Here is a 27,509-nt window from a genome sequence, read left to right on the forward strand (position 1 = left end):
ATAGAATTCACAATTTTTCAATACAAAAGTACGTACGACAACATGTATATATGTGAGTAATACGTATAATTTACATGTAACACACAACTGCAAAAATGGATGGTATCTGCAAGTTATTTCATTATTTCTCTCTGCTTGGGACACTCGAGCGATGCGGAGAACTCTAGCATTATTGGCCTCTCCCTGTTGTTGTTACTGCCTATGACTTCTGTAAAGATATTTTTCAGGCCCTCCAGCATTTCATTGGTCAAAGGGATGCTCTGTGGCCTCAGTACATTCTTCAATGTCTTTCTGAAGGGGAAGAGATCAATGAAGCCATTGCAACCCACTTGCCCAGCCCCAGATCTATGCACTATGCATCTTTGACAATGGTGGCCAAATGCTTACAGCATACACACATTTTCCCCACAGACTGTGCTGAAAGGTACTGACTTACACTCTACCAGGCAGAGTAAAGGAGAGCCAAATTACCAGATGCATCATTCCTACCATATGTATGTATGTAAATGTGAGTGCCTGTTATTTTTGGCCAACAGCATAGAGTTGAATGGCCAAGAGGTAAATAATCATGTGATACAACCCTGAGCCCTTTGGAACCCTCATATGGTCATAAAGACAAATGCAAACATCAGAACCGAAATCAAGTAGCAATGTCTGCATCTACTGCCAGTGGGTACACTTTGCTTAGATATTCTTCAGACTATCATAAAGAATAAATGTACAAATTCAAAACAATTCTCCTAGAGCACTTTAGGAGAAAAAGTCCATGGACTCCAGCTACAGGAACCTTGTATCTACCTTGTTTTAAATCTTCATATGCTAAGACTTACCCTACTCACGCTTACTTCTCCGCCCCTCCTAGACTGTAAGGCAAGTCTTTTTAGAACAAGCATGTTGCCTTATTTGACTTCCTGTAGCCTGGGGCCTGGGGCCCTGCAGACACACAACAACTGTGCAGGGGCTGTGAGAGAGACCAAGTGGGCTGCTCAGGGTTTGCAGCCTGGGGCTGCAGGTCTATGAGCCCCTCCACATCCACCCAGCTAACAAGCCTTCAGCAGCACTGCTGGTCCCACCAGGGTCCCTGCTCTCAGGAGACTCTCCAAGTCCACCTCTCCAGGCCTGACCACAACTGTGCACTCAGCCACATTTCTTTTCATCCATTCTTTCTCATGCAGGCCGGTCTAGCTTCCTGAGCTGGATCATGCCTGGGATGTGCCATTTCCTCATCTCTCCAAAGTGGTCGGTCCAGAGCCAGCCCATACCTGCCTAGTGGTCCAGGCCTCTTGGCAAGTGCACACCTTGGGGCCAGTGTGGGCAGAACTGAGGCCACTGTTCTTCTGTCCTTTCCCATCTAACACATATCTTCATTTCAGAACCCTGAAGTCCTGGTGCTAAAAGAGACCTCAGAGATTATCTGATGACACCCCACATAGGGGTGCATCCCGGGGAGGGTGGGGATAAGTCTGTCTTAAAGGTACAGAGTTTTCACACAAGTGTGGGCCTTAGAACTCAAGGCCAGCTCGGGGCCAGTGATGACATATGGCAGGGTATGGGCAGAACGGCAAGGGCACAAAATGAATCCAAGGCCCACCTGAGCAGAGGAGACAGTGACTGGCCGAACAATCACCCACAGGCTGGTCAGGCCTCCCTGGCTTCCATCCACTTGAACTGTAAGGAGGGACTGCTGGTCCTGTGCACTTGAAGAGCCCAGTACATTTCCTGCACAACAGGGACCACCAACAATTCCTCTTGTCCAATTTCCTGTCCCACTCAATCAATGGCACTAGTGCAGAGCATAATTTCTGCATTCCGTTTATCAGAACACATCTATGCAGAAATAAAAGAAGTCCGGTTCTTTCGCACCAGGAAAAAGAATCTCTGTCTAAATCATATTCAACAAGGTTTGAACCTACCCTAACAAACAAATGCTTCCAAAATTGTGCCCCTTAAACAAAACTACACCCAGGAAATTAGGCCCAAGATGATGATGTGTTGTAAAGTTTAGCATACGCTTATCTGCGGAATGTTTTCATGTTAGCATCTCATCCCTTGACACTGGGAGATTTTAGAAGCACCACCAACGCTTGTTAGCTTAGGAAAAGATCCAAGCACTTCGTATTCATCAAACGGTGCCCCAGAAGGGATTAAGAGCTGTTTATCTGGTGAAAGCCCAGCATATGGCACTGCCCAGCTTCTCGCACCCGCTCTGACTGCACACAGTGAGCCTGCTAGAGAGAGGCGCAGTTAATTAGGTTCCATTGGCACAGATGCCAGAGTCACAAGCTTAGGTGTTTGGGGTTTGCACATAAATTAGTTGCATAAAAGAAAAGCATTTTGGCAGGATAAGCATATTCTCAGGGGAAAGAGCGGGTTCATGCTTTCCAAACTTACTTTGAAAGCACTTACTTATGAAAATTTCTTTTAAAGAAGAAACTTTTCTATAAAAGAACACTGTGAATTATGAACTCTAGGCATAAATACCGGCAGCTGAGAGATTTTATCTCTGAGACTCTGGGCAAAGGGAAAACATAAATACAGATGATGATTCTAACCACCAGTTGCTGCAAAACCAAAATGAAAAAGAGAGGGATATGAAGGGTCCAAGTGGAGAAGCACTGGCAGAGACTAGATGTGCTTGCAGCTGCCAAGAGAGGGCTAGACGTCCCCACCTGTACTCCCAATGACCAGCTCCAGGGAGCCCGGCCTGGATGTAGGTCACAGCGAAAGGCCCGGTGCGCACGCAATGCCTCACGGCATGGAGTCACCGGATGCTCCCCAATGGCTTCTGCATCTATGCCAGCATGGCCTGGGCTACGTGAAATTCTGGGTGTCAAAACTCTTCTCTGTCCAGCCTGAGAAGTAGCCTCATGGTGACATTATAGTGGTTCTTACGGGAAATGACTCAGCTTTGTGGAAACCCCTACTTACATGGCAGCACATTAACATAATTGCACCCAGTATATTGTTCTGCTACTCACCTACTACAGCTAACCAACCTAATGTATTTATAATAGAATTCAATATAACCACCCAGTTAGACCGTATCTCTTCCACACCACTGGCCTAGAGTGGGGCTTCAGGGTGTTGGCTCAATAACCAAACTCTTCTGACACTAGGAAGGTGACCCAAACAAGGTGGATCTGCTGTGAATGGCAGGGAAGTTGGGGACTGTGGCAAACTCAAGCGAGACCCCCGAGCCCCACACAGAGGGGACAGCTCCACTCACTGGCCTACCACTGCCTGCGTCCAGAGGTCCAACTTTGCAAGAGAAACAGAAAACTCAGGGTTTTGGTGAAATCGACTAATTTTGAATGTTGGCGCATCTAAATGTATATATTTTATAAGGTACTTTCCTGGCCAAACATAGCATGTCTTGAGGGCTATATCTGCCTCAAAGGCTATCATTTTATGGCCTCTGGCCTATTCTTTGAACAATGCAGGTTTGAACTGCAGGGGTCCACTTATAAGTGGATTTTTTCCCCCATAAACACAGTATGTACTGTGAATATATTTTCTCTTCCTTATGATTTTCTTAATAACATCTTCTTTTTTCTGGCTTCCTTTATGGTGAAAATACAGCATAGAAAACAGAACATTCAAAATTGTGTTCATCAACCATCTACATTATCAGTAAGGCGTCCAGTCAACAGTAGGCTATTACTAGTTAAGTTTTGGGGGAGTCAAAAATTATACCTGAGGGGCACTTGGGTGGCTCAGTTGGTTAAGCATCTGCCTTTGGCTCAGGTCATGATCCCGGGTCCTGGGATTGAGTCCCACATCAGGCTCTCTGATCAGCAAGGAGTCTGCTTTTCCCCCTCTCACTGCCCCTTCCCCAGCCCATGCTCTCTCTCTCTCTCTCTCTCTCAAATAAATAAATAAAATCTTTTTAAAAAGTTATACATGATTTTTGACTGTGCAAGGTATTGGGGTTGGGGGTGCCGGTGCCCCTAACCCCTGTGTTGTTCAAGGGTCAACAGACTATGATAGGACATCAGTGCTACAGCACAGAAGAGTTTGGTTTGGTTTGGTTTTCTCAGCAACACATCAAAGTTTGAGGTCCACACACAGTCTCAATAGTACCACACTCTTTTATGCTTACTGAAACCTTTCTTAGCTCCTCAGACTCTACCAGAAATAGGAAACAGGTTCATCTACTTGCCAGTGCAGATCCACTCACAGTGGCTACTCCAGGGAGCTTCATCTTGAGAAGGAATCTGGGCTCTACCTGGAAGGAGTGCTGGGATTGATTAATGATATCTGCATGGGCACAGGCTAGGAAGTGTATCCCAGTAGATGTTTAACTTACTCTATGTTATTTACATCACATTTATGAAACCAAAATTCGTTTACCCAATGCATTTGACTAAAGTCCATTCTTCCCTCACCAGGGCCAAGTGCCAGCACTGTAATCAGAGTTGGGAAATCCTGCAAGATTCCCAGTATCATCCTGTCACTCAAGAGGGCTATCAATGAAGGCACAGGAGAAACCAGCGCCCCCAGGAGTGACCTTCAGACACATAGGCAGTCTTAGCACATGGCTGGCTACTGCTCTTTGCATAACTGTGCTCGAAGGAAAAGAAGTCAGAGTGCAACCCAAATATTTATTAAATGTTAGACACAAAGGATGTCAGGTAGTCGTTGATATATTCCTCTCTCTCTTCTTGGAAACATACATCCAGGGGAGTGATACACATGGAACCCTTGATGATGGAAAGTGCCCGGCTATCCAGAACATTAAGGGATGACTTTATTAGGGCAATCGCTTGGGGCTAGGGTCTTTAATTTTTAAAAAGAGCCTGTTACATTGAGCTTTAGAAGTTGTCAAAAAGGGATCCCTGGGTGGCGCAGCGGTTTGGCGCCTGCCTTTGGCCCAGGGCGCGATTCTGGAGACCCAGGATCGAATCCCACATCGGGCTCCCAGTGTATGGAGCCTGCTTCTCCCTCTGCCTGTGCCTCTGCCTCTCTCTCTCTCTCTGTGACTATCATAAATAAATAAAAAAAAAAATTAAAAAAAAAAAAAAGAAGTGGTCAAAAATATATGGCACATTTGGGGTGGGGGTTCTTTAGAAGGCTAACCCAATGCTGCAGGGCAAACGGAAGTCAACAGAACTCCTTTGAAATCTGAGCTTTTCTTTTAGCATTTCAAGTTCAAGCTTAAATGTCTCCATGGCAAATTAATCCAACAGCAGTTTAGAAGATGTAATCAGTAAAAAATGAATAAATTGATTGTATGAATATAAATGATCTTTTACTGCTGGAAACCCATCCTTCTTAAAAATGGAAGAGATTAGAGTCCATTTGTGTAATAGGCGGCTGCATGAGCCACTCTGTCCCCTCTGAGAAATCTTGTTCCCTTGTTTTCAGCTGAGACAGAATTTATACTTCCAACAGCTGCAAAAGGCAGCATTACTCTCTGAAAGTCCATATTGACCTGGCAATACACATCAATAGAACGCTAATAAATTGCTCATGCTGAATTCCCTGCATATTTGGGGAAAATCTGTGAGCTCCTCAGGTGACTCCTTTCATCTATGCCTGTCATGTCTCATGAGGATGTGTAACTAACTCTTGGCTGGGAAAAGGCTCCACAGCTCTACTTTGTGGTATTTCTTTTTATATTCACTAGCTCCTAACATGAGTGAATTTCTCTATAAACATTTAAAATGTTTAAGAGAAAAACAAGACACATTTTTATCATTAGGAAACAATAACCTTAATCTCAGGATATGCACAAAATAAGTCAATTTACAGATAATCCGGGGAGGGGGAGAGCCTACATGAATTGATACACATGAAGAGCTCAGACGTCAATGCATAAGAAGGGCTCAATAAATGCTAGTTATTACCATACACAAAATCAGTCTTTGAGGCTTGTTTTGAAGGACAGATTCCACAAGATTTCCCAGAGTGACAGCTAGGGCAGAATTTGAATCCATGCCCGCCAGACTCCAAGCCTGTCCCTCTCATCCATGAATGGCAGCATCATCTCTGGCACATAAGCCCCTTGCCCCATGAGATTGCATTCACCATCCACTCATACAGCACCCTGCTCTACAGGGCCATGCACAGTGCTGGGTGATGGGGATGCACCGCAAGCAACATTGGTCAGGTCCCACCCCATCATGGAGCTGCCAGCTTGAAGAGTGAAGACAGATGAACAAATCAAGAAACTGACATGTTATAACACTCCCCACCCATGACACTGAAAGCAGCGCTCTGCCATGGCATGTGCTCAGGAAGTGCACATGGAAGAGAAGTGAGTGGGAAGAGGTGGATCTAAGGAAAGATTGGCCCAAACTGAGGTCCTGCTGCTCCTTCCTTTTGGCCACAAGGGAAGGTGTCACCCACTCTGCTCCTGCTGATGACTGACGATTTCTGAGAATGAACTCCCCAAATCTCGGGAGGGGGGAGAGCTGGGACCTAAGGACTAGGGAGCTCATCTGTCTCTCCCAAATAACCATCACAAATGCATCTTTCTATACTGTCACCAGTAATTAACTAAAGAAGGTCCAGAACCAGCCACAATGGAAGCATGCACACTGGCAACCTCACACTAGTGCCCAGACCCACAATTCCCCAAAAGGATCCTAAGAACAGGAGCCACCTTTGCAGCCTTCTCCGAAGCAAATCGACTCTCAGATTAACAGTGAAAAGCTTGAGGAGGCAGCCTAATCCCTGGACGAGCTGTGCTCACCCCACCACCCCACCGTGGCCGCGCTGGGCCAGACACAGCACTGAGATTCAAGAGATTTCTTCTCTTTTCTCAAACCAAATGGGAGGCTACAGAAAGTGACCATAGAGTGATCTTTGTTACTTTGGGATACTATTTTTAGAGGTTTTTGAAGTTCATACATTCAACAAGTATTTGCTGAGGGCCCACTGTGTGCCAGGTGCTGTTCTAGCATGGAGGGAATTGAGCAAAAAAAGACAAAATCTCCTGACCTGGAGTGGCCAACCCAGAAGGTTGAAAGATGAGTGTGTCTGTTTTTTACCTACAGGTCGTGTGGGCACTATCCCCCATTTGGCACTCGATCCCTGATTTTCCTTCCTCAGATGTGCTTACCAGCCGTGTTACATCAGGACAGAGGAGGGGTGGCTGACACATCCATTCCTATGACCAGATAAAGGCCCCCATAGATTTAACAAAAAGTACAGAAACTTAGCAAAGTAAGAAGCTACCAGAGATGATGTAATAAGCAATTGGGCCCAGCTCCCTTGTCTGTGATGTCCCTCACGAGCCATGTGCAAATGCCAGGGACCTGCTCATGGAAAGGAGGGATACGCCACAACTAATAAACCCGATTCCCTGCTGTGCTAGGAAAAACACTTTTATATTTGAGGTTCACTTCACTACATAGGACATACATAAAACCAACCTATGTGCCCCCACAAATGGGGCATCCCCTAAACAAATGTCTAAAATCAAGCTCAGTGTCAAGGGGACTGGACATTCCTCAGGAGGAGCCAAATAAAATCAGGTTTCCTGCTCTGATAAGTATTTCCATCCCAGATACTTGGCATTCCAGAAAATCCATCTCTAAACCTGGCTCATGTGCATACAACAAAGGCTTCAAACAAGAAGTCTCCCTCTACGCACTTTGCTTCAAACTCTGAATTTGTAAGGCAGGATGGCAACTAGCTAATTCTTGAGTCTAAGACAAAGACTCAAGAATAAAATTGCAGCTGCAATTTTCCCCCATTTGTTTTGGAGTTGAGAAACAATTGAACAGTGTGACGTTACAAACCTAGATTTTTTTTATTTTTTTAAGAGTACTGGTAAGATTTCCAGGCTTTTTTTTTTTTTTTTTTTAAAGATTTTTCTTTAATTATTTGAGAGAGACAGAGACAGAGACAGAGCATGAGTGGAGTGGGAGGGGCAGAGGGAGAGGGAGAAGCAGACTCCTCGCTGAGCAGATCAACCCAAAGCTGATCCTAGGATCATGACCTGAGCCAAAGGCAGCCACTTAACAAACTGAGACACCCAGGCACCCCACAAACCTAGATTTAAACACAAAAACCCAATAGATGTGGCCCAGAATTCTATTATTTCCCAACCTATGAAGCATTGGGAGTTTCAAGATATTCCAAAACTTTTTTCTTCTCCAGAAATAGCTTTATAATACTGTATCACTATAAGGGCAAAATCGTATGATCAGCTCAATAGACGTAAAAAAAGCATTTGATAAAACCCACCATCCCTTCACACTAAAACACTCAATAAACTAGGAATAGAAGGGAATTCCTTGTCATGGTAAAAGGCATGTCCAAAAAAAAAAAAAAAAAAAAAGGAAGAAAACAATGAAAGGAATCCACAGCTAACTTTATATGGAGACAAAGTGCTTTCTCCCTAAGATCAGAGAAATGACAAAAACGTTCATTCTCACGACTTTGATTAAACATTTTTTAAAGATTTATTTATTTATTTGAGAGAGGAAGGAGATAATGCACAAGCAGGGGAAGGAGCAGAGGGAGAAGGAGAGAGGGAATCTCCAGGAGACTCCCCACTAAGCATGGAGCCCGACAGGGGCCAGACCACAGGATCCTGAGATCATGACTTGAGCCAAAATCAAGAGTCAGACGCTTAACCAAATGAACCACCCAGGTACCCCTCTATTCAACACTTTACTGAAATTCCAGCTGGGGCAATTAGTCAAGAAAATGAAATAAGAGACTTCCAGATTGGAAAGGAAGAAATAAACTATGGTTCTTTACCAGTGACAGGATATTGTATACAGCAAATCTCAAGGAATTCACTTAAAAACCTGTTAACACTAATAAACAAACCCAGCAAAATTACAGGGTAAGGGTCAATATGTAAAAATCAAGTGTCTCCACACTAGCAGGAAACCACTTGAATATAAAAATCATGGGGCATCTGGATGGCTCAGTCGGTGAAGCATCTGCCTTCACCTCAGGTCATGATCCCAGAGTCCTGGGATGGAGTCCCATGTCTAGCTCCGGGCTCAGTGGGGAACCTGTTTCTCCCTCTCCCTCCTGGCTCATCCTGTCAAATAAATAAATACAATCTTTAAAAAAATAAAAAGAAAAGAAAAATCACTAAAGAATTCTATTTACAGGACGCCTGGGTGGCTCAGTGGTTGAGCATCTGCCTTCTGCTCAGGTCATGATCCCGGGATCCAGATGGGATCCAGTTCTGCATTGGGCTCCCTGCAGGGAGCCTGCTTCTCCCTCTGCCCACATTTCTGGCTCTCTCTCTGTGTCTCTCATGAATAAATAAGTAAAATCTTTAAAAAAAAGAATTTAAAGAATTCCATTTACAATAGCAGCAAAAAGAATACAATGCTTAGGGCCAAACACACAAAAAAAGAAGTGCAAAACTTACACTCTGAAAATTTAAAATATTATTGTGAGAAATTAAAGACCATACAAACATGAAGACGTCTCATGTCCATGATCAGAAGGCTTAATGTTAAGATGGTAATACTATCCAAATCAATCTATGGTTTTAATGTGAAACCTATCAAAATTCCCAAATTCCAGCTGCCTTTTCAGCGGAAATTGACAACTGATCCAGAGGTTCATATGGAAAGTTAAGGGACCCAACATAATCAAAACAATTGTGAAAAAGAACAAATCTTGAGGGTTCACTAATACTGATTACAAAACTTACTATAAAGCAATGGTAATCAAGAGAATGTGGTACTATCATAAGGAGAGACTTATTCATTAGAATGGAGTTGAGAATGCCTAAATAAAATCTTACATATATGATCAATTTATTTTCAAAAAGGGATGCCAATACAATTCAGTGGGGAAAGAACAGTCTTTTCAACAAATGGTGCCAGAACAACTGGATGGCCATAAGCAAAACAGATGCATTTATGTACTTAGGTCCCATGATACACAAAAATGAACTCAAATGGATTATAAACCTAAATGTAAGAATTAAAATGATAAAACTTTGAGAAGAAACCATATGAGAATATTTTTGTGAACTTAGGTTAGGCAATTATTCCTTAGACACAATAGCAAAAGTATAATCTGTAAAAGGAAAAAAATGAATAGAATTGGGTCTCATCAAAATCATCAAAATAAAAAACTTATGTTCTTCAAAGGATCCTATGGTAAAAAAAAAAAAAAAAAGACCCTATTGGTCATGAAAAAATAAATCACAGACTACAAGAAAATATTTTCAATTCCAAAAGGAGAATTCTTAACACTAAATACTATATAGCAAACAAGACAATTTTATTTTATTTTATTATTTTTTTAAGATTTTATTTATTTTTTCATAGAGAGAGAGAGAGAGGCAGAGACACAGGCACAGGGAGAAGCAGGCTCTGTGCAGAGAGCCTGACGTGGGATTCGATCCAGGGTCTCCAGGATCATGCCCCGAGCGCAGGTGGCGCCAAACCGCTGCGCCACCAGGGCTGCCCAACAAGCCAATTTTTTAAAAAAATGGGCAAAAGATCTGAACAGCCATTTCACCAAAGATCGGTGAATGACAAATCTCACATGAAGAGATATCTGACACCATTAATCTATAGTGAAGTGCAAGTTAAAACTAAAATGGCACTGATGTGGATACCCAGTAGACTGGCTAAAACTAAAAAGACTGACAATACCAAGTGTTGACAAGGGTATGGAAGTACTAGCACTCTCAAACTCTGATGGTGGGAATGTAAAATGGTGTAATCACTTTAGAAACAGTCTGGCAGTGTCTTAAAAAGTTAAATGTACACTTACCATACAATTCAAGTTTTCTGATCCAAAAGCTTATTCATACAGAAACCTGTATGAACGTTCATAGCAGCAATAGTTATGACAGCTGAAAACTAGTAACAACCCAAATGTCCACCAGTGGATGGATCTATGGCATACGCATACAGCGGAATGCTACCTCACAGTAAGAGGAAGTGGCTACTGATACACACAACCACGTGCATGAATCTCAAATTAACTGCGTGGGTGAAATAAGCCAAGCGTAAGGAAGAGAACACACTTTCTATGATCCCATTTGTACAGCACTCCAGAAAATGACAATCCTTCTTCAGGCACAGAGAGAAGATGAATATTTGCCTGGGGATACTGGAAAGGGATGGGGATGGGGGAGTAGGATATTACAAAGGGGTATGAAGAAAGTTTGGGGGCTGAGGATAGGTTCACTATCTTGAATTTGGGGATGTGTGATTTGGAACATCAAATCTGTATACCTTTGAATAGGTGCAGTTTGCTATCTAACCATTATACTTCTAAACACTGTTAGAAAAATGGTAGTGGATTTAGGTACACATTGCCTTTGTACCTAAGTCCACTCACAACCTATGCCTACTGCTTGCAGGTAAATGACCCAGTTAACTACTAAAGTTTGTGCAAATTATTTGAATTCTTCGAGAAAACCAGTGAATTTGAATACAGAGCTCATACAGTCTGCTCACCACCAAAGCCGCAAGGCAGGGGTTTAAAATGTGAACCGAGCGCTGCAACATCAGTGAGGGGCCCTTTCCCTCCTACTGAACACAAAATAAGTATGTCTCCAGGAGCCCTGGGCCCTGTCTGATATTCGAGACACATTCACAGACCCGACTCTAGCACAGCCTCGACCTTGGACCTGAGGAGGATGGGAGGCACCTGGAGAGGAGGGCAGGGAGCATTCCATGTGGACTGAGGGAGCGAGGCTGGGAGGCTCACAGGCCTCCTCTGGCTCATTCCAAGATTTCCCTGCATGACGCAGAGACAATTCCAGAATGTCAGCTCTTAATTGGAGATGCCAAAGACAGACATGAACAAAAGAGCTAATTAATATTGAAATCACAGTGGTGCTGATGGGAAGAAAGCCTCGGGAAGGCAGCAGTACCCATCCTCAGGCCAACAGGAAATACATGCCCGTACCCAATTAGGAAGGTACAATAAAAGTCCAAATCGCCCGCACAAAGCAAGACAAAATCAGGCAATAACAGCCAAGCTGCCTGACAACTTATTCTTAGCCGCCTGGCTCCTGGTGATGGGCAAAGGGAAGGAAATTCATGCCCAGAAATAGAATAACAGTGTTCTCTGTAGGAATTTTTGCCAAGCACTGCTAAGAGAGAAAGAATCGCCTTAAGCCTCCTTTGGATTTCTCTCTGTCTCCCTCTAAATAAAATTAGGATCAGTCTGAGAGCTCCTTGGAAGCTTGTCATAGCCCAGCACCAACTTTGAGAGAAGTCGGTGAGGAGACCATTGTGAGCCCCCTGCCTCCTCTTCATCGATGCCTGTGGGGTTCTGACAACGTCCCCTTTCCCACCCCCGCTCTGCCTGTGACAGGGGGTCATCTTCTATCTCATGTCCTGCTGTCCCAGGGCGGGAAGGTCAGACCGGCACCCCAGGCCACATGTGCTCGCAGAGCTCTTTCAACCCGATGACTTGCCAACATTGAAAAGTCAAAACTCTTACACAAAAATCTGGGTTTCCGGAAATATCTGTCTTTATAAAGTCTGTCTATAAATGGGCAAAGAAATAGGAAGAACTGTTTGTCTACTTTTTGGCACGATGAATTTGGATATACAGTGGATTACCGTTTACCCAAAACCCACTGAGAACAGTTACTCTGTTTCCTGAGCCATAAAACTCAGTGATGCTCACACTCACCTTGTGGGGTCGCATGGATGGAACACTGGGCCAAATCTGACACAAGCAGAAGGAGTCTGGCGTGATGTTGCTGTGTGTGTTAGTTGTGTCCTGCTGTAACCATTCACTCTGATAGACCCAGAGGACAGGACCCTCAGTGGGACATGGACTATGCCCTCATGGGGCAGACATGCCATGTGCCAAGTCCCTCAGACATGTATCCACCTGGGGAACAAACCGAGGTGAGGACCTGTGGGGGGCGCACAATGGTAAGACTGAGGTGACTGCATGGGTGGGGGGCCAGAGCAAAGACCAGAGGACATTGAGATGTCCACAGGTGCAGAGGATGGGAGAGGGGTGCTAGGCACAAGAAATAGCAGGAACATGGGCAGGATATGTGCAGAACCCCAGAAAGGAAGGCAGAATTTGAGGAAAGAGACCAAGCTCATCTAGGATGAGCTCCTGGATCCAACTTTGCCTGAAGCCATCCTGGTTCTTTTAGTTGTACAACTCAATATACTACCCCTTTGTTGGCTTAAGACAGTAGGGTTTGGGATTCTACTACTTGTGACCAAATGAGAACAAAACAAAACAAAACTCACCAATGCAGGATTTCATCACTACCTGCCCACTAGCCACTACCTACCACACCAGTCCAAGCGCCTCCACCTTGCTCAGTGACACCAGCTCAAATGTGCTTCTTCAACATCAGGTTCAGGGCACACCTACCTTCCACGGAATCCTCTTTACAAATTAAACACTCAAGGAAAATGGGCTCACATGGCCTTTCATAGGTGCTGCCAAATCCAGAAAAGCAGCTACTCTATCAAAGCTGATGTCCTCCAGAGGAGACATCCGGTTTTCTTTAGTGACCAGCTCCCCATACATTGTTCAGCAAGCAGCAGAAAACTTTATATTTTTTACAGCACTTCCACCACTTTCCTTTACTCCTCACAGACCAACTTTGGAAACAAGATCCTTCCCTGGGGCAGAGAAGACTTTAAAATGTTAATGCCCTTTTATGAGGCCTTTAGCATCTCATTATCGCAAGTCCAGCTGACACTAGAAGGCTGGGAACTTAATTATGGCAGCCAAAAAGATGGAGGGCTCCATCTTCAAGACCAGCAGGAGCTTACATTTACTTCTCTCCAAGCATGAATGAGTTGCTCCCCTGCTGACCATGTGTGGCTGGCTGCAGTGGCTCTGGAGACCACAGATCACTGACAAACAGTACAATTACCAACACACGAGGACATGAGGCCATCACTGTGTCAGGAGGATATACATACAGTCAAAGATTAAATCATAATTACAACATGGAAATTGCATTTTTCTTCCTTCTTCTGAGGACCTTTAAAGAAACTTAGCAAAGACAAGAAAATACATTGTGGTGGGCAACATAAAGATCCTCCCCCAAGACGTCCACGCCCTAATCCCCAGCACTTGGGGATGTGTTACCTTATGTGGTGGTGTCAGGGGCTCACTTATGGCCCCAAAGTGCTGTGACCAAGTTCTAGCCCCTGCTACCTGGGAACGTGATCTTACCTGGAAATGGAATTTTAAGATGTAATTAAGGATCCTGAGGTAAGATCATTCTGAGTGAGGGCAGCTCCTACATCCACTGACAAAGTGCCCTTAGAAGAAGGCCATATGGAGACACAGGGGCAAGACTCAGTGAAGACAGAGGCAGAGACTAGAGGGACATAGCCATAGGCCAAGGAGACCTGGAGCCACCAGAAGCTGGAAGAGGCAGGAAGGATCCTCCCCTAGAGCTTCTGGAGGGAGTGGAGTCCTGCCAATAGCTCAATTTCAGACTTCTGGCCTCCAGATCTGGGAGAAAAGAAATGTATGCTGTTTTAAGCTACTGAGTTTGTGGGAACTTATTATGGTAGCCCTAGTACACACAGGAAAGTTCATTGAAATAAGGATTTTAGATAAAAGGACTATCCTGGGTTATCCAGGTGGGCCTAATATAATCACCAAGGTCCTTAAGAGGGTGGAGTCAGAAACACTGTGACAGAACTAGAGGTGAGAAAGAAGAGAGAGGGAGAGAGAGGTTGAAAGATGCTCTAATGCCGACCTGAAGATGGCAGAGGGGCCACAGCCAGAAATGCAGGTGCCTCTTGAAGCTAAAAAACGCAAGGAGACAGGAACACAGCCCCACAGATCCACTGTAGATTCCTGACCTCCAGTAAGATAACTAATGTGCTTTGTTTAAAGCTACTAGATTGACAGTAATTTGTTACAGCAGCAAGAGAACCACCTTTCAATGATGAGGTGGAAAACAAAAGTCTTTGACAAACTTAGAAAAAGTCCATTATCACAGACTTCCAGATAAGAAAGCCACAGAATGATGCTTTGCTCCTGGTTCATGGGAGGGCTCCCCTGCCCTGCACGACGTCAGATGACAATTCCAGATGACCAGGGGCTGCTGTGTGGGAACTCTGTCCCCACATCCACTGTCCACATGTCAGTTCCTCATGTACAAACTTGGTGGTAGGAATATCACCTGCCTTGAAGACTTGTTGTGAAGACAAGATGGATCAGTATTTCTAATGTCCTCATTATAATAGTACCTGTCACCTACTATGTTCTCAACAAATCTTAACTACTAATGCCCATTTCCTCAGCTGTCAGTTCCCAATGACAAAACTCATAGAGTTCCACCTCTGTAGCTCCCAAGGCTCCTTATACATCGCCCTGCCCGCCAGTGTCCATGGGCAGGTGGGACAAGAGCCTCCCCATGAGAACAGAAGAAGCCTTGGATTATAGTGCCAGGGCCAGGTTTTACCCAATGCCACGTCCTTCTCCCCCATGCTCTTTGAAGATTTCCAGTAACAGGAAATCCACTGGAGATGCTCCAATAAACACCAGGCAACCACTCTTGCCCACTGTCCTGTTCCATCTCTGAGAAACTCTAGCATTCATTCATTATTCATTTGTTAATAGATTCTACAAATATTTACTGAGCCCCACTATGTTCCAGATCTGCTTAGGGCTGGGTGGGGGACATTGTTAATAAAACAAAGTTGTAGACTCTGTAGACCTTGCGATCAAGCTGGGGTTAAAATACACAGATATGAATATGGATGTTGGTATGTAGATAAAATGTTTATTGATCTATTATAGATCCAGCACTATGTGGCTTCCTTTAGGTAAAAACGTATTTAATCATCCCCAAAACTCCATCTTGGGATTCTATAATGTAAAGATTTGACAAGCAAAAATTTAATTATATGTGCTTACAATGACTGGGGGATGCCATCTGATGATACTTCTCTCAGAAATTGTAAGAAAGAAGGATAAGAGAGGGGCACGTATCTCACCACGAACCTTGCTCCAATCTAATTTATGTAGATATCCCCAATGTTCCCTTTCAAACTAGCCTTGACTGACAATGCCCCAGGAGATTTGGCTGCAGCTCAAAAGCAAGACTTTTTTTTTTTTTTAAATATCAACTATCTTTTGAACTTTTTGAACTCAGGTGTTCTCCCAGGGATTTCATTCAGGATTACTTTTATTACTGTTCTGCTGTATACACTGACTTTCCCTATGGAAGGTTCCACACTGTGACATTATCATCCTTGTTTTACAGATAAGGGATGGTCAAATAGAGAGGGAGGCGGAGTCAGGATATGAGATATGAGCCGAGGTCCTCTGTCTGAAATCTTAATGGAAGGGTTCACTACCTCTGCATTCTCTTTCTCTATAGTGAGCTAGAGAGGCTTCCTTTCTCTGCCCCTGGAAGCCTTAGAGAGCTGTCCTGTATCCCTCTTCACCTCGCCCCTGGGCCTTTTCTACTCATCACCAGGCTACACACTCAGGCATCCTCCAAGCATCTCTCTGTGACAGACGTTGAGGGCCCTCCACGCCCCTGACGCCCATGAGAAGAAGATACTTCAATTTCCAGGGTTGTTCTCATGCCTAGAAAGACACAAAATTCTCCATCAGGGTGACTAAGAGCTAGCATTTGTTATGGATTTTTATCAGAAACCAGGGTACAAGACATGCCTCGCTTTCCTCTGAAACCTATCAGATAACTATCAGCAGGAGTGCAGCAAGAAGTGGAAAATCCCCACAAGCCTCCAAGGGGAGTGAGAGGGAGTGGTGGGGAGTGTGGTGATTTGGAGGGCCCAGGCATTATGCACAGGGGTACCCTCCAGTCAGCTCCACATGAGGGTCCCAGGAAGCAACCTGACCTTGTGATTTTCATAAGAAGCTAGAAACCCAGATTTCTACGTGAATTTGACAATTTTTAGAGGGTGGCAAAAAATTAAATAATAGATACACACATATATACATACACTACTATTAAGATGCACCCCCTTCTGTGTGTATGGTTTTTACATAGAAGTTAAAATTTATCCCTCCCAATCTTGCCAGATTTGGCCAAGCTTCCAAATTTCAAAGTCACTTATGTCCTCAGATTCTGTATTCCCCCAAAGTCATTCAATCCCAAGTCAAAGAAGCCAATCTGTTTAAAATTCACATCTTCCTAAATTCACACTTTTCCCCTTACCTAAATCATAGTCCCAATGCACAGAACTTCCAAGGCACCAAATATCTTCTTTGCACCCCGCAAGATCCTCCCTGGGGAGTATACAGTGTTTTCTGCAACCATGAAGGAGTAACTGAATGACACCTGTGCAGGCTAAGGGGGGCGGGGGGGGGGTGGTCCTCCCCGTGAGGTACTAAGAAATGTCCCCCGTGGTTGGGAATGCCCCTGAGAGGACACTGAGGCCAGGGTGCAGCTCTGTGGGTGATGCTGTTTGTCTTGGAGTGGAGGTGACATTTGCTACAAATATTGACACTAAAGCCATGATAAATATACCACAGCCAATTAATTAACACCATTCGCTTGACTAAGGCCCCAGGATTTGCAACAGAACCTGGCTCTGTTGGCTTTCCCCTTGAAAAGTCTCAAAAGCAGCCCTGAGCTTGATGGTCTTCTCACTCTGCTTTGTTCTTCTGAAGATCATAATTTGCTTGAAGAAATCTCCATCTTTGTGAGGCCACAAAAGTGAAAGTTAAGCAAAACAAAACAAAACAAAACAAAAACACAAAAACAAAAAAAAAATTCCCCAAACGGTTGTCTTCCAAGGTAATGTATCTATCAGACTGGGCAGAGGATACGATATTTCTAGTTCACTTCTGTGTCTGGATAACAAGTGAGTATAAGGCAGTACTGGAGGACAGAGCTCTTCAGGTTGGAGGTGGAGGGGGGAGGTGGCCCACCCTGAGGGACCCTAGGCTCTTGGGAGGGAGTACAGGTGTAGGAGGCTGCAGATGTGGGCCATTTGTTTGGGCTGCCATCACCCAGAGCCACCTCCATATGCCAACCACACCATCGTTTCCCCCTCTGGAGTGGCATGGGGACAGTAAATAACATGCATGGTCAAAGGCAATCAAGGACAATGCACCATCAGTATTTCTCCTTCTGTGTGGTGGAGCTAGTTTGACTTGGCTCAGATCTTCCCAAACTCTGAATACAGCAGGCTTTAGATTTGTTTAATCAAACCTGCCCACAGAGTACAAGGCCCGCCAGGAGCCCCAGGGCAAGGCTGCCTGTGCTTTGAAGCCAATCCCCCTTCTGTCTCCAGGGAGAATTAGCATTCCAAGCCCAGGAAGCAGGCTGTGCCAAATTTGGGTTTCCTAAGGATTAACTTTTTTTTTTTTTAATTAGGCCTCACAGACACATCAATTCTTCTTTATCAAAAAACCATCTCTGGCTTAAGGCACAGCCTCCTGTAGGCCACCATGAGAAGCAATCAGCCCCTCCCAGATCTTTTCTACCATGAGGAGAACCCTAGAGGCTTTTCTATCTACTCTGGAGTTCTTCAGCCTGGAACCAAGTTTCATTTACCCTCTAAATAGGAACGTGCAGAATGTGAAGGAAGACAGAACCTAGTACGGTTTTTTCTAGAATGAATGGATGGGACCTGGGGGCTCCCTTGGCAACTTGAGAGAGAAGCTCCAAGTCCCTCCTCCAGGAGGTGTCCGCTGCAAAAGGAAATGGCCAAGCAGAGTGCCAAGAAAACACCAGCAGAAACTCTAAATGAGGTGGTTCACACAGACCCCTGCAAAGAACATGAAATAAACCACGGGCTGATTCCTGGCTGAATTTGGAGTCATAAATACAGCTAATTAAAACGAAGAACCCAGAGGAAATGCCTCATGGCCAGATTACCCAAACTGTGAGCTGAATCTCACTGGTACTCAAATTAAGTTAGGAGGCACTTGGAAGGACTTCTATTTTAGGAGTCATCTATTTTAATGTATATTAACAAAAAATTAGCATATTAAGACCAGGGGCTATAATATCTTTATAACGAAGTGTAGGGGCCTATTGGTTATTTTATATAAAAGACTTAGACATAACCTGTGCAAGGACACTCAGCCCTTCCCGTCAGCACCCCAAAATTTCCCATGTGAAAGGTGCCCTCCTTGTACCTGGAAGTAAAGAGACATCCTCATCACCAAGCTTGGAAATTTAGAGAAAGTTGTAAGAAAAACAAGAAAGCTGTATAAACATCCCTTGTTACTTTTTATTGATTTACTACCCCAGTCCACATTCTTTCTAGAATGTCTTCCTAGGTGTGCGCCTTAGCTGAATTGGTCAGAGTGCCTGTCTGATAGAATGCCTTACTAACTAAAGCCTCCAAAGTGAAGTTTTGTCTTCTCAAGTCCTCCCAGATTCACTGTCTCTTGGTGGAAAAAGCACAAAAACTGCCTACCTTGCTGGTTTTTTTAGGTATCCCACTTAATGACTGGACCTCTGTGCACACTTCATAAACCTTTGGTTTTTTCCTCCTGCTAATCTATCTCATGTCAATTTAATTCTTAGTCCAGTTAGAAGAACATGAAGAATAGAGGAAGATTTTTTCCTTCCCTTCAGAGGCTAAATTAGTATTTAAGTTTGAAAAACTGAGACATTTGAAGAAAATATGTTGTGTAAATAATATTATTTACACTGAAAGTTGGCAAACATTGAGATGACATGTGGATTGCTAAAATGAGGGAAATATTATCTCATGACCAAAAGGAGGGGAAGAAAATTATTTCTGTTCAAGAGACTGGGGGTCCCCTCTGTGGGGAGGGTATAGATAGGCCCCCTCTAGAGGGGTCAGCCCTCCAGTCCTTGGTGTGGTCACCCTCGCTCCAGCCCAATGAGACCCTGGGACCAAGGGAAGGGCCCCCAGAGGACCGGACCCCTGGCAGGCCCGACGGTCAGGACCCTTGTACCTTCACAACATCTTCGTCCGCAGACCTGCACTCCACAGCCTCTGACACGTCCACCACGGAGCCGTCCTCCTGAATGCCCACGACCTTGACAGGAACCGACACGGCCTTCCCGGTGAGGACAGCTGTGTTCAGCACCTCCGTGTCCTGCACAGGAGAGCAGAGGGTGTAGGTCACACACGGGGAAGCCCACAAGCAGGCTGGGGCCGCCAGCCAGACCATTTCCACCTTAGCACATGCCCTGCCACTAAAACCACGTCTGCGTGGACCAACTTCCCAGGTCGTGCGACACTGCAATTCCGGAGTCGGGAGCATTTCATCCTAGCCTGAGCTCAGGAAGCCTGATGGCTAGACCTCCTTCTCCACCCCCAGGGGCAGGGGCATCATCCTATCCCCCCACAATCCCTCCTGCCACCCCACCCCACCCCACATCCCAGCCTAAAACCAGGCTCACACGCTGCACAGGGTGCCTTCCAACATTCGCCAAATCTCCACTCAAGGGTCACTTGGTAAGTGATATAGCTTGTGCTTATTAAAACAATGAACATGGCCCTCAGTGCAGTTTCAATTTAAGAAGACAAATAATAGGGCACCTGGATGGCTCAGTCAGTTAAGTGGCCAACTCTGGATTCATCTCAGGTCATGATCTCAGGGTAGTGGGATTGAGCCCTGCATGGTCTCTGAGCTCAGCCCAGAGTCTGCTGGTCCTTCTCCCTCTGCTCCCCAACCCCCATATCTCTCTCTCAAATAAATAAACAAATAAAATATTTTAAAAAGAAGACAAATAAGAGCACAAGTAACAGAAGAGAACTAACTAGTCCCAGAATATCAACCTCTGCACCCCTGACCTGACCCAGGATCCTTCTTCCCCACCAAGCCTCCATGTGCCCCCAGTCCCCTCTAGCCCAGGGATCTGTGAACATGTTAGTTTCTCTCTTCCTCTGCCGATCCCTGGGGTCCTGTAGGATCTACCTTTATGACTTCTGTCTCACCTGTTACATTCTTGCCATCTCCATGGCCACCACCCCCCCCCCCCCCCCACAGAGAGACTGTCCTCACTGGGACAGCCACAACGGCCTCCAACCCATGTCCTGTGTTCACTCTCCCCATGACAGTTGAAGAGATTCTTTTTCATCTCAATAGAATTCAGATCATTTCTCTCCTAGATTCAAACTCTTTGAAAGCATCCTACTGTTTATTCTTAAGATAAAGCCCATGCTCCCTGCCAGTGGTGATCTGACCCTGGCCCACCCTCCGGCTCTCTCACCCTTCTTCCTGTTCCTCCTCACAGACTTCTCTTACTTCTCTCCACAGTAGCACACACTCAGCATGCCTCCCGCTCTTACCCATGCAGAGCCCTCCACCATACCTGCCTCTGCTCCGGCCATCTCAGCCTCCATGCCCACTTCTTCAGAGGAATAGGGCTTTTCTGCCCTCCACAGTGTGAATGAACGCTGCCCTAGCTGTGCTGCACAGTAATGACCACCACAGCTCACCCTATGTTTATCTTGTGTTTGTGTTTCCATCTCTAATGACTCATTAGACTGTAAACTCCCCAAGTGTCTCAGCCCCCTTTGTTCTGACCTGTGTTGCCTCTACAGAACCGGGGATGGTATCTGGTGTGCAGAAGAGAGGTCACATGTGTGGGCTCTGGAACTGGACTGTCTCGGTTTGAAGCTGGCCCAACTTCTGTTCCAATGGATCTGCAGTCATGGAAAACCTGACTCAAGTGAAGTGATCCAACACGGGTCTAATTATGCCTCTTACATAACCAGAGTCTGGAGGACCGTGGCTGCTGCCTCTGGTCCAGTGACTCCCCGAGGTCAGGGCTACTTCTCTGCCGTTCTCTTGACCACTTCCTCATGTAGCAAGATGGCATCCGTCACACCAGCCATCTGCCCACTGTCTACACAGGGAGAAGGCAGGATGGAGAGTACACCTGCTGTGCCTGCTCCTTTTCATCAGAAGTCCAAAGCTTGTCACACGGCCAGCCCACCTGCAGAGGAGGCTGGGAAAGTGGGCATCTGGAGTAGAGTTGGCAGTGGAGTAGGAGTGTGTAAATGGCTTTTTATAGTCCACTACCAGGTCTGCCACGAGTTATTTACTTCTCCCTGTGCCTGAGATCCCTGGAATACAGAGATAATAAAAATACGTACCATCAAGATTTAATGAAAATGTGCAAAGCTTAGAACATTATATGCTCATTGGCATATAATGAGCAGCAAGAGCTCAATAACTGTAGGTCTTGCAGTAGATGCTATGAGAGATTGCTTCTATGAATGAATGAATGAAAGAACCACCAGGCAGGTTCACAAAGGGACTCTAGTGAAGATGCTCTTCCACGCTTGTCCAAAGAGAAAGAGTCAACAGGAGAAGCCGATGGGAAACTGGGCCACAGCAGCGAGATCCTCGGAATACTCAACAGTAGGCTCCACCAGAATCAACCCAACAGATAATCATTTCAAGTGCTCCCTTCACTCTCGGAGCCCCTAGTCTCAGCTCAGGCACTAAGTGGGTCCACATTTGATTTTCTAAATCAGCCCCTCATTATCCACCTTAAACCTGAAGATGGGTAAGAGATGGAGTCAATGAGTGATAACAATGATGATGATGACAGGCAGTGTTCTAAGTACTTTACATGTAATTAATTGCTCATTCAGTTTACTCAACAACCCTTCCAAGATAATTCCTTGCATTATTCCCAGTCTATAGATTTGTTATTCACTGATAGCAAACCTGAAAAATAACAGCTACTTGTCAATAAAAAAAAATCAACTTTGTAATGAACAGCTGTAAACAATGCCAACCCAATCTAAGAAAGATGTAAAAATAAGTTGGGATCTTTTTTTTTTTACATATGCCCTCTCCTCTGGATGAATTCTCAAGGAGTTAGTTAACTACAAAAGCATGTAACTCTAGTCCACGTTCCTAAGTATTCCATTCTCACCAGGGGCATGAAGTATATGTACCTTTATATTTAAGGAGTACAGCAAGGACAGGAAGCAGGAAGCACTGCAGAAGTTGAGATGAGAGCTCACTAAAGATGGGATAGTGGTGTGGGTGTGGGCATGATTACAATGTGTACAAAGAACAGAGACTATATCATGATTCCAGAACAAATGGCTAAATTCTACTCATAATGCAACTGAAAAAAAAAAAAGCAATATGGGTGTTTGCTGTGTTTAATGGGCATGCATTAATTCTGCCTTATGAGCATTCACGGATGCTGAACATCCATTCAGCCTTCTGTTTGTAATAAAAAACATTTTATTTTCCTTTAGGTAATCTTCCACTCTACTACCAATGAAGGTGACTTAGATGGTGCTGACCTCAGATGGCCAAGTCAAGCTTCACAGAGGAGCACACCGAATGTGGCCCATTGGGGTATGCCAGTGTCGTGTCCTCAAAGACTGATTCAAGTGAAATACAAACAATGGAAATCAAAGACAAGAGAAGGATAAGACAGAGTCCTGGGAAAGATTTCTGGGTTTCTAAATCCAGCTATATCTGTGTCTTCTATCTTTGGAAATTAGATACATGAAATAAACTGTTTTACTTAAGTCAACTTGAATTGTAAGCCAATTTACAACTGAAAGTCTTGACAAATACACATGAGAATAGGCAACATGTTGGCTCTAAAATGAACACCAATCTCTACCCTGTAGAAGCTCACAGCCTTCAAGGAAGACACCACAATAATTTTACTAAACTGAGTTTCAAGGGAGGTGGCTTTATTTTTCATAACAACCAATCACAACTGATCCAAGCTTGTGAGTTTATCTAAATACCTCTGCAACCATGTTTCTTCTTTTAGTTTTTGCACAGGTGGCTGAGATTTTTATAACCATGTTTTCCAATGTCCATCAATGGTCTCTCTAAAATTCCAAAGGCAATCCTACTTGCTTCTGACACAATAAGAAAACAATTTATCTTGTTAAATATTACATTTAAATCATCCCCTGGTGCCACAGACTGCTAAAAATTCACCATCTATCAAAATATAAGCCTTTTATTCTGTCCTATTTGTGCAAGCTCTAGGTTTTATGTCTTGAAAGCATATTTATATTCCTTTATGAAGATGAGTTTCCATTAATGTTGCACACTACAGCAGCATCAGTGGAAATGGCAGAGTAAGGATATCTGAAAATTCTCTCCATAAAAGCAAGGAGAAAACTTGGGGAAAAAAGTTAAAATCAACTTTTTTAGAACTCTGGAAATAAAACAAAGGCTTATGCAACCAGGAGAGTATTTATTCAAGAAAAACATCTGAATCTTGTTTTTTTTTTTTTTTTTTTTTAAAGAAAGAGAACTTTGTGGCATTTTAACTTGGTTATTCCCATCCCTACTTCTTAGCCCCATAGTAGCTTTAAAAAATTATAGCCCATATTCACAGTCAAAAGCACAAGCTTTGCAGTATAAAAGCCACTGGAGAGAGATCAGGGCTGGGATCTTTTACACCCTAATTCCCAAAGAATTGCCATTATTCAACTTGTCTTATAGTTCCCTGGCAGATCCCACTTGCAAGGCTATCAGTATTTGACTTCACTCTGAGTTCACACAGTGTGAAAAGCTTTTCTCCTAGAAGTATTTATTAAAAGCAATTGTAGGCAATTGTTTAACTTCATAGCTGCCTCTGAGTGGTGAAAAAAGTCTGGTGCAAAAAACCAGACTAACCTAACAGCTTAAAAGGAATGATGATGAATGAGATGCCCACAGGTGCTCCCAAAAGCTAATACCTACCCTGGGGAATCTATAAGATCATGATTAACTTAGAGCTGTGTGCATGCCCAGGACTGTGTTCATACTCAGAAAGGACCTAACAAGTCTGTAAGTTCTCACTTCTTGTTGACTTTGAGGTTCTATGAAAGCAGGAACTGAAAGCTAAGGCAGAGCTGTCAAATACCTGGCTATTATAGAAAGCATGTCCCAACACACAGAGAAGCTCTTGGCAAAGACTGGGACACTTATTAATTCCAAGGGTCTAAAGAAACCTCTGTTCAATCATTGGCTGACTACCACATGGGCCAAAGACTTCAGAGACCACACACAACAAAGAATAGAGACTTAACAGAATTAGTTCATTAAAGTCACTAAACAAACTATTACAAAAAACAATAAATACAAACTCAGGGGAAAGGAAACAATCTAATTGCAGAGTTGCTACATTATTTAAAATTTCCACTTTTCAACAACAACAACAAAATTAGGAGACATGCAAACTAACAAAAAAGTATGGCCCAGGCATAGGACAAAAAGTAATCAAGAGAACTGTCCTTGAGGAAGCCCAGATGTTGGACTTACTAGACAAAGATGCAGATATTTTAAGCCAGCTATTTCAAATGCATTCAAAGAACTAAAAAAGAAAATCATGTTTAGAGACCCGAAGTATGAGGAAGGTGTCTCAGCGATGAGTGAATGCCAATAAAGAAATATAAATTATGAATAATTATGAACGAAAGAACCAAATGGAAATCCTGGAGTTGAAAAGTACAATAACGCAAACAAAATTCACTAGTTTGTTCTCCCATAGGAATGGAGTGAAAGTAGAACAGGATAAGAGGACAAAATGTGGAAAATCCACAAACATGGAGAAATTAAACAGCCTCCTTTTAAAAAATAAATGGTTCAAAGCAGAAATCACAGAGGAAATTGGAAGAATGATTTGAGATGAGTGAAAGGAAAAACACAACATACCAAAACTTACAAGATGCAGAAAAAGTAGTACTTAGAGATAAATTTATGGCTGTAAATGCCTACATTATAAAAAAGAAGAAAAAAAGAAACATCTCAAACCAATAACCTAGGCTTCCACCTTAAGGAATTAGGAAAAGAAAAGCAAACTAAATCCAAAACAAGCAGAAAAAAGAAAGGAATAAATAGAGTGGATGAAGAAGTTACAGGAATAAAAGGCACAGCATAAGGGAATACAGTCAGCGATGTTGTAACAGCAACGTAACATGACAGATGGTTAACTTCACTTGTGGCAAACATACCATGATACATAAACTTTTAAAACAAAAACAAAAACCCAAAGGGCATGCACATTTTTTCATTTTAATAAGTACTGCCAGATTGTTTCTCAATGATATAGTAGCAGTTTCCACATTGATCAGTAATACATGACACTGTGGCTCCATATCCTTGCACCATTTTATAGGATCAATCTGTTTAATTTTTTGTTAGTATTGAAAGGTAAAAACATGGCATTGTTGCTACTTTAATATCTCTCTGAACTTAAAAGGAAGTTGAACATTTGTTTCATACTTTTATTGTCTATTTGCATCTGCGTTTTTGTGAATTGTTTGCGTGTTATTTTTCTAGTTATTCTTCCATTTTTCTATTTGTCTGTTTGTATTTTTAAATGAATTTCTTAGAGTTCTTCGTGTATTTGAGCCACAATTTTAGTGGCTAGAAAAATTCTATCTCAGTGTTTTTCTTGATTTATGATGGCATCTGTGACAAAATTTTACAAATAAAGAGTAGAAAAGAATCATCTAAGAAAGAGAAAACAATACAGAAAATCAATGAAATTAAATCAAAAGTAAGTTATTGTGTAGAATAGCTTCAACAATAATAAATTAGTTAAATTCAACCAAAGTGTAAGAATAGTACAGTGAACATGACAAAATATTATTGAAAGGAACTTAAAGATACCAAAACAAAGGTAAAAACATCTTGTGTTCATAGATTGAAATACTTAATAATGTTAAGATAATACTCCTCAAAGTGATCTACACAGTTAATATAATCACCATGAAATGTCCAGCTGCTTTTTTACAGAAATTGACAAATGGATTCCGAAACCCATATAGAAATGAAGGGACTCCAATACTCAAAATGGTCTTTAAGAAGAACAAAGCAGGAGGACTCACCCTTTCTGAATATAATGGACTTTCCACAAATAAAGCTTCACTATTTCCATTTCCAGTCAATTGATTTTTGACAGGGGTGCCAAGACAATTCAAAGGTTTCAAAGAATGGTCTTTTCAACAAAAGATGTGGATTAGCTGAATATCCATGTGGAAAAAAACAAAGAAACGAAACTGGACCCTTACCCTCACACCACATACACAAACTCAAAATGAATCAAAAACACAAATATAAGAGCTATAAAACCCTTAGAATAAGACAGAGGTGTAAATCTTCATGACGTTGCATTGCATTGTCCTTACTCTGGACTCAGGTTAATAGAAGAGCTACTGTGACAGAGAAAGGGAGAGCATGGGGTATCGTGTTCTTAGAGTTTCTGATCGGGAATGAGCTCATTACTCCACACAAGTTTCATTGCCCAGATCAAAACGCATGGCCATACTTAAGTTCAAGTGGACAGTGAAATCCAGCTAAACAATGTGCCCAGAAAGAGAAATGGTGGGCATATCTTGTCCTTTTTTTTCTTTTTTAAAAATGAATGATTGATTGATTGATTTATGAGAGAGTGCATGCACACATGCGCGTGTGCAAGCAGTTGGAGGGGCAGAGGGGGAAGGAGAGAATCTCCAGCAGATTCCATGCTAAGTGCAGAGCCCTATGCGGGGCTCAATCTCATAACCCTGCAATCATCACTTGAGCCAAAACCAAGAGTTGGAGGCTTGACTGAGCCACCCAGGCACCCCTGTCTGCCATCCTTTTAAATCCTTTGAAAAAAAATTCTCATTTTACAAGTAATGAAACTGAAGCACAGCATACTACTGTTAATCAATATA

The 27,509-nt window shown here is 43.3% G+C and overlaps 1 protein-coding gene across 7 annotated transcripts in view; it reads right to left on the reverse strand.

Annotated features, from left to right (window-relative positions):
• The window catches only part of TMEM132B (transmembrane protein 132B), a 409,478-nt gene that overhangs the window by 25,184 nt on the left and 356,785 nt on the right, over nucleotides 1-27,509 (reverse strand). For 5 of the 7 annotated variants that reach the window (XM_038574739.1, XM_038574742.1, XM_038574741.1 and 2 more), the window contains one exon: nucleotides 19,810-19,953. In XM_038574739.1, the coding sequence (XP_038430667.1) occupies nucleotides 19,810-19,953 (144 nt within the window). Of the gene's footprint in view, nucleotides 1-19,809; nucleotides 19,954-20,654; nucleotides 20,678-21,390; nucleotides 21,827-27,509 lie in introns of those variants that run through there. The other 2 variants (XM_038574744.1, XM_038574743.1) reach the window with 2 other exon arrangements.

The sequence above is a fragment of the Canis lupus genome, chromosome 26, assembly GCF_011100685.1.
Source record: "Canis lupus familiaris isolate Mischka breed German Shepherd chromosome 26, alternate assembly UU_Cfam_GSD_1.0, whole genome shotgun sequence".
NCBI classification, from domain to species: domain Eukaryota; kingdom Metazoa; phylum Chordata; class Mammalia; order Carnivora; family Canidae; genus Canis; species Canis lupus.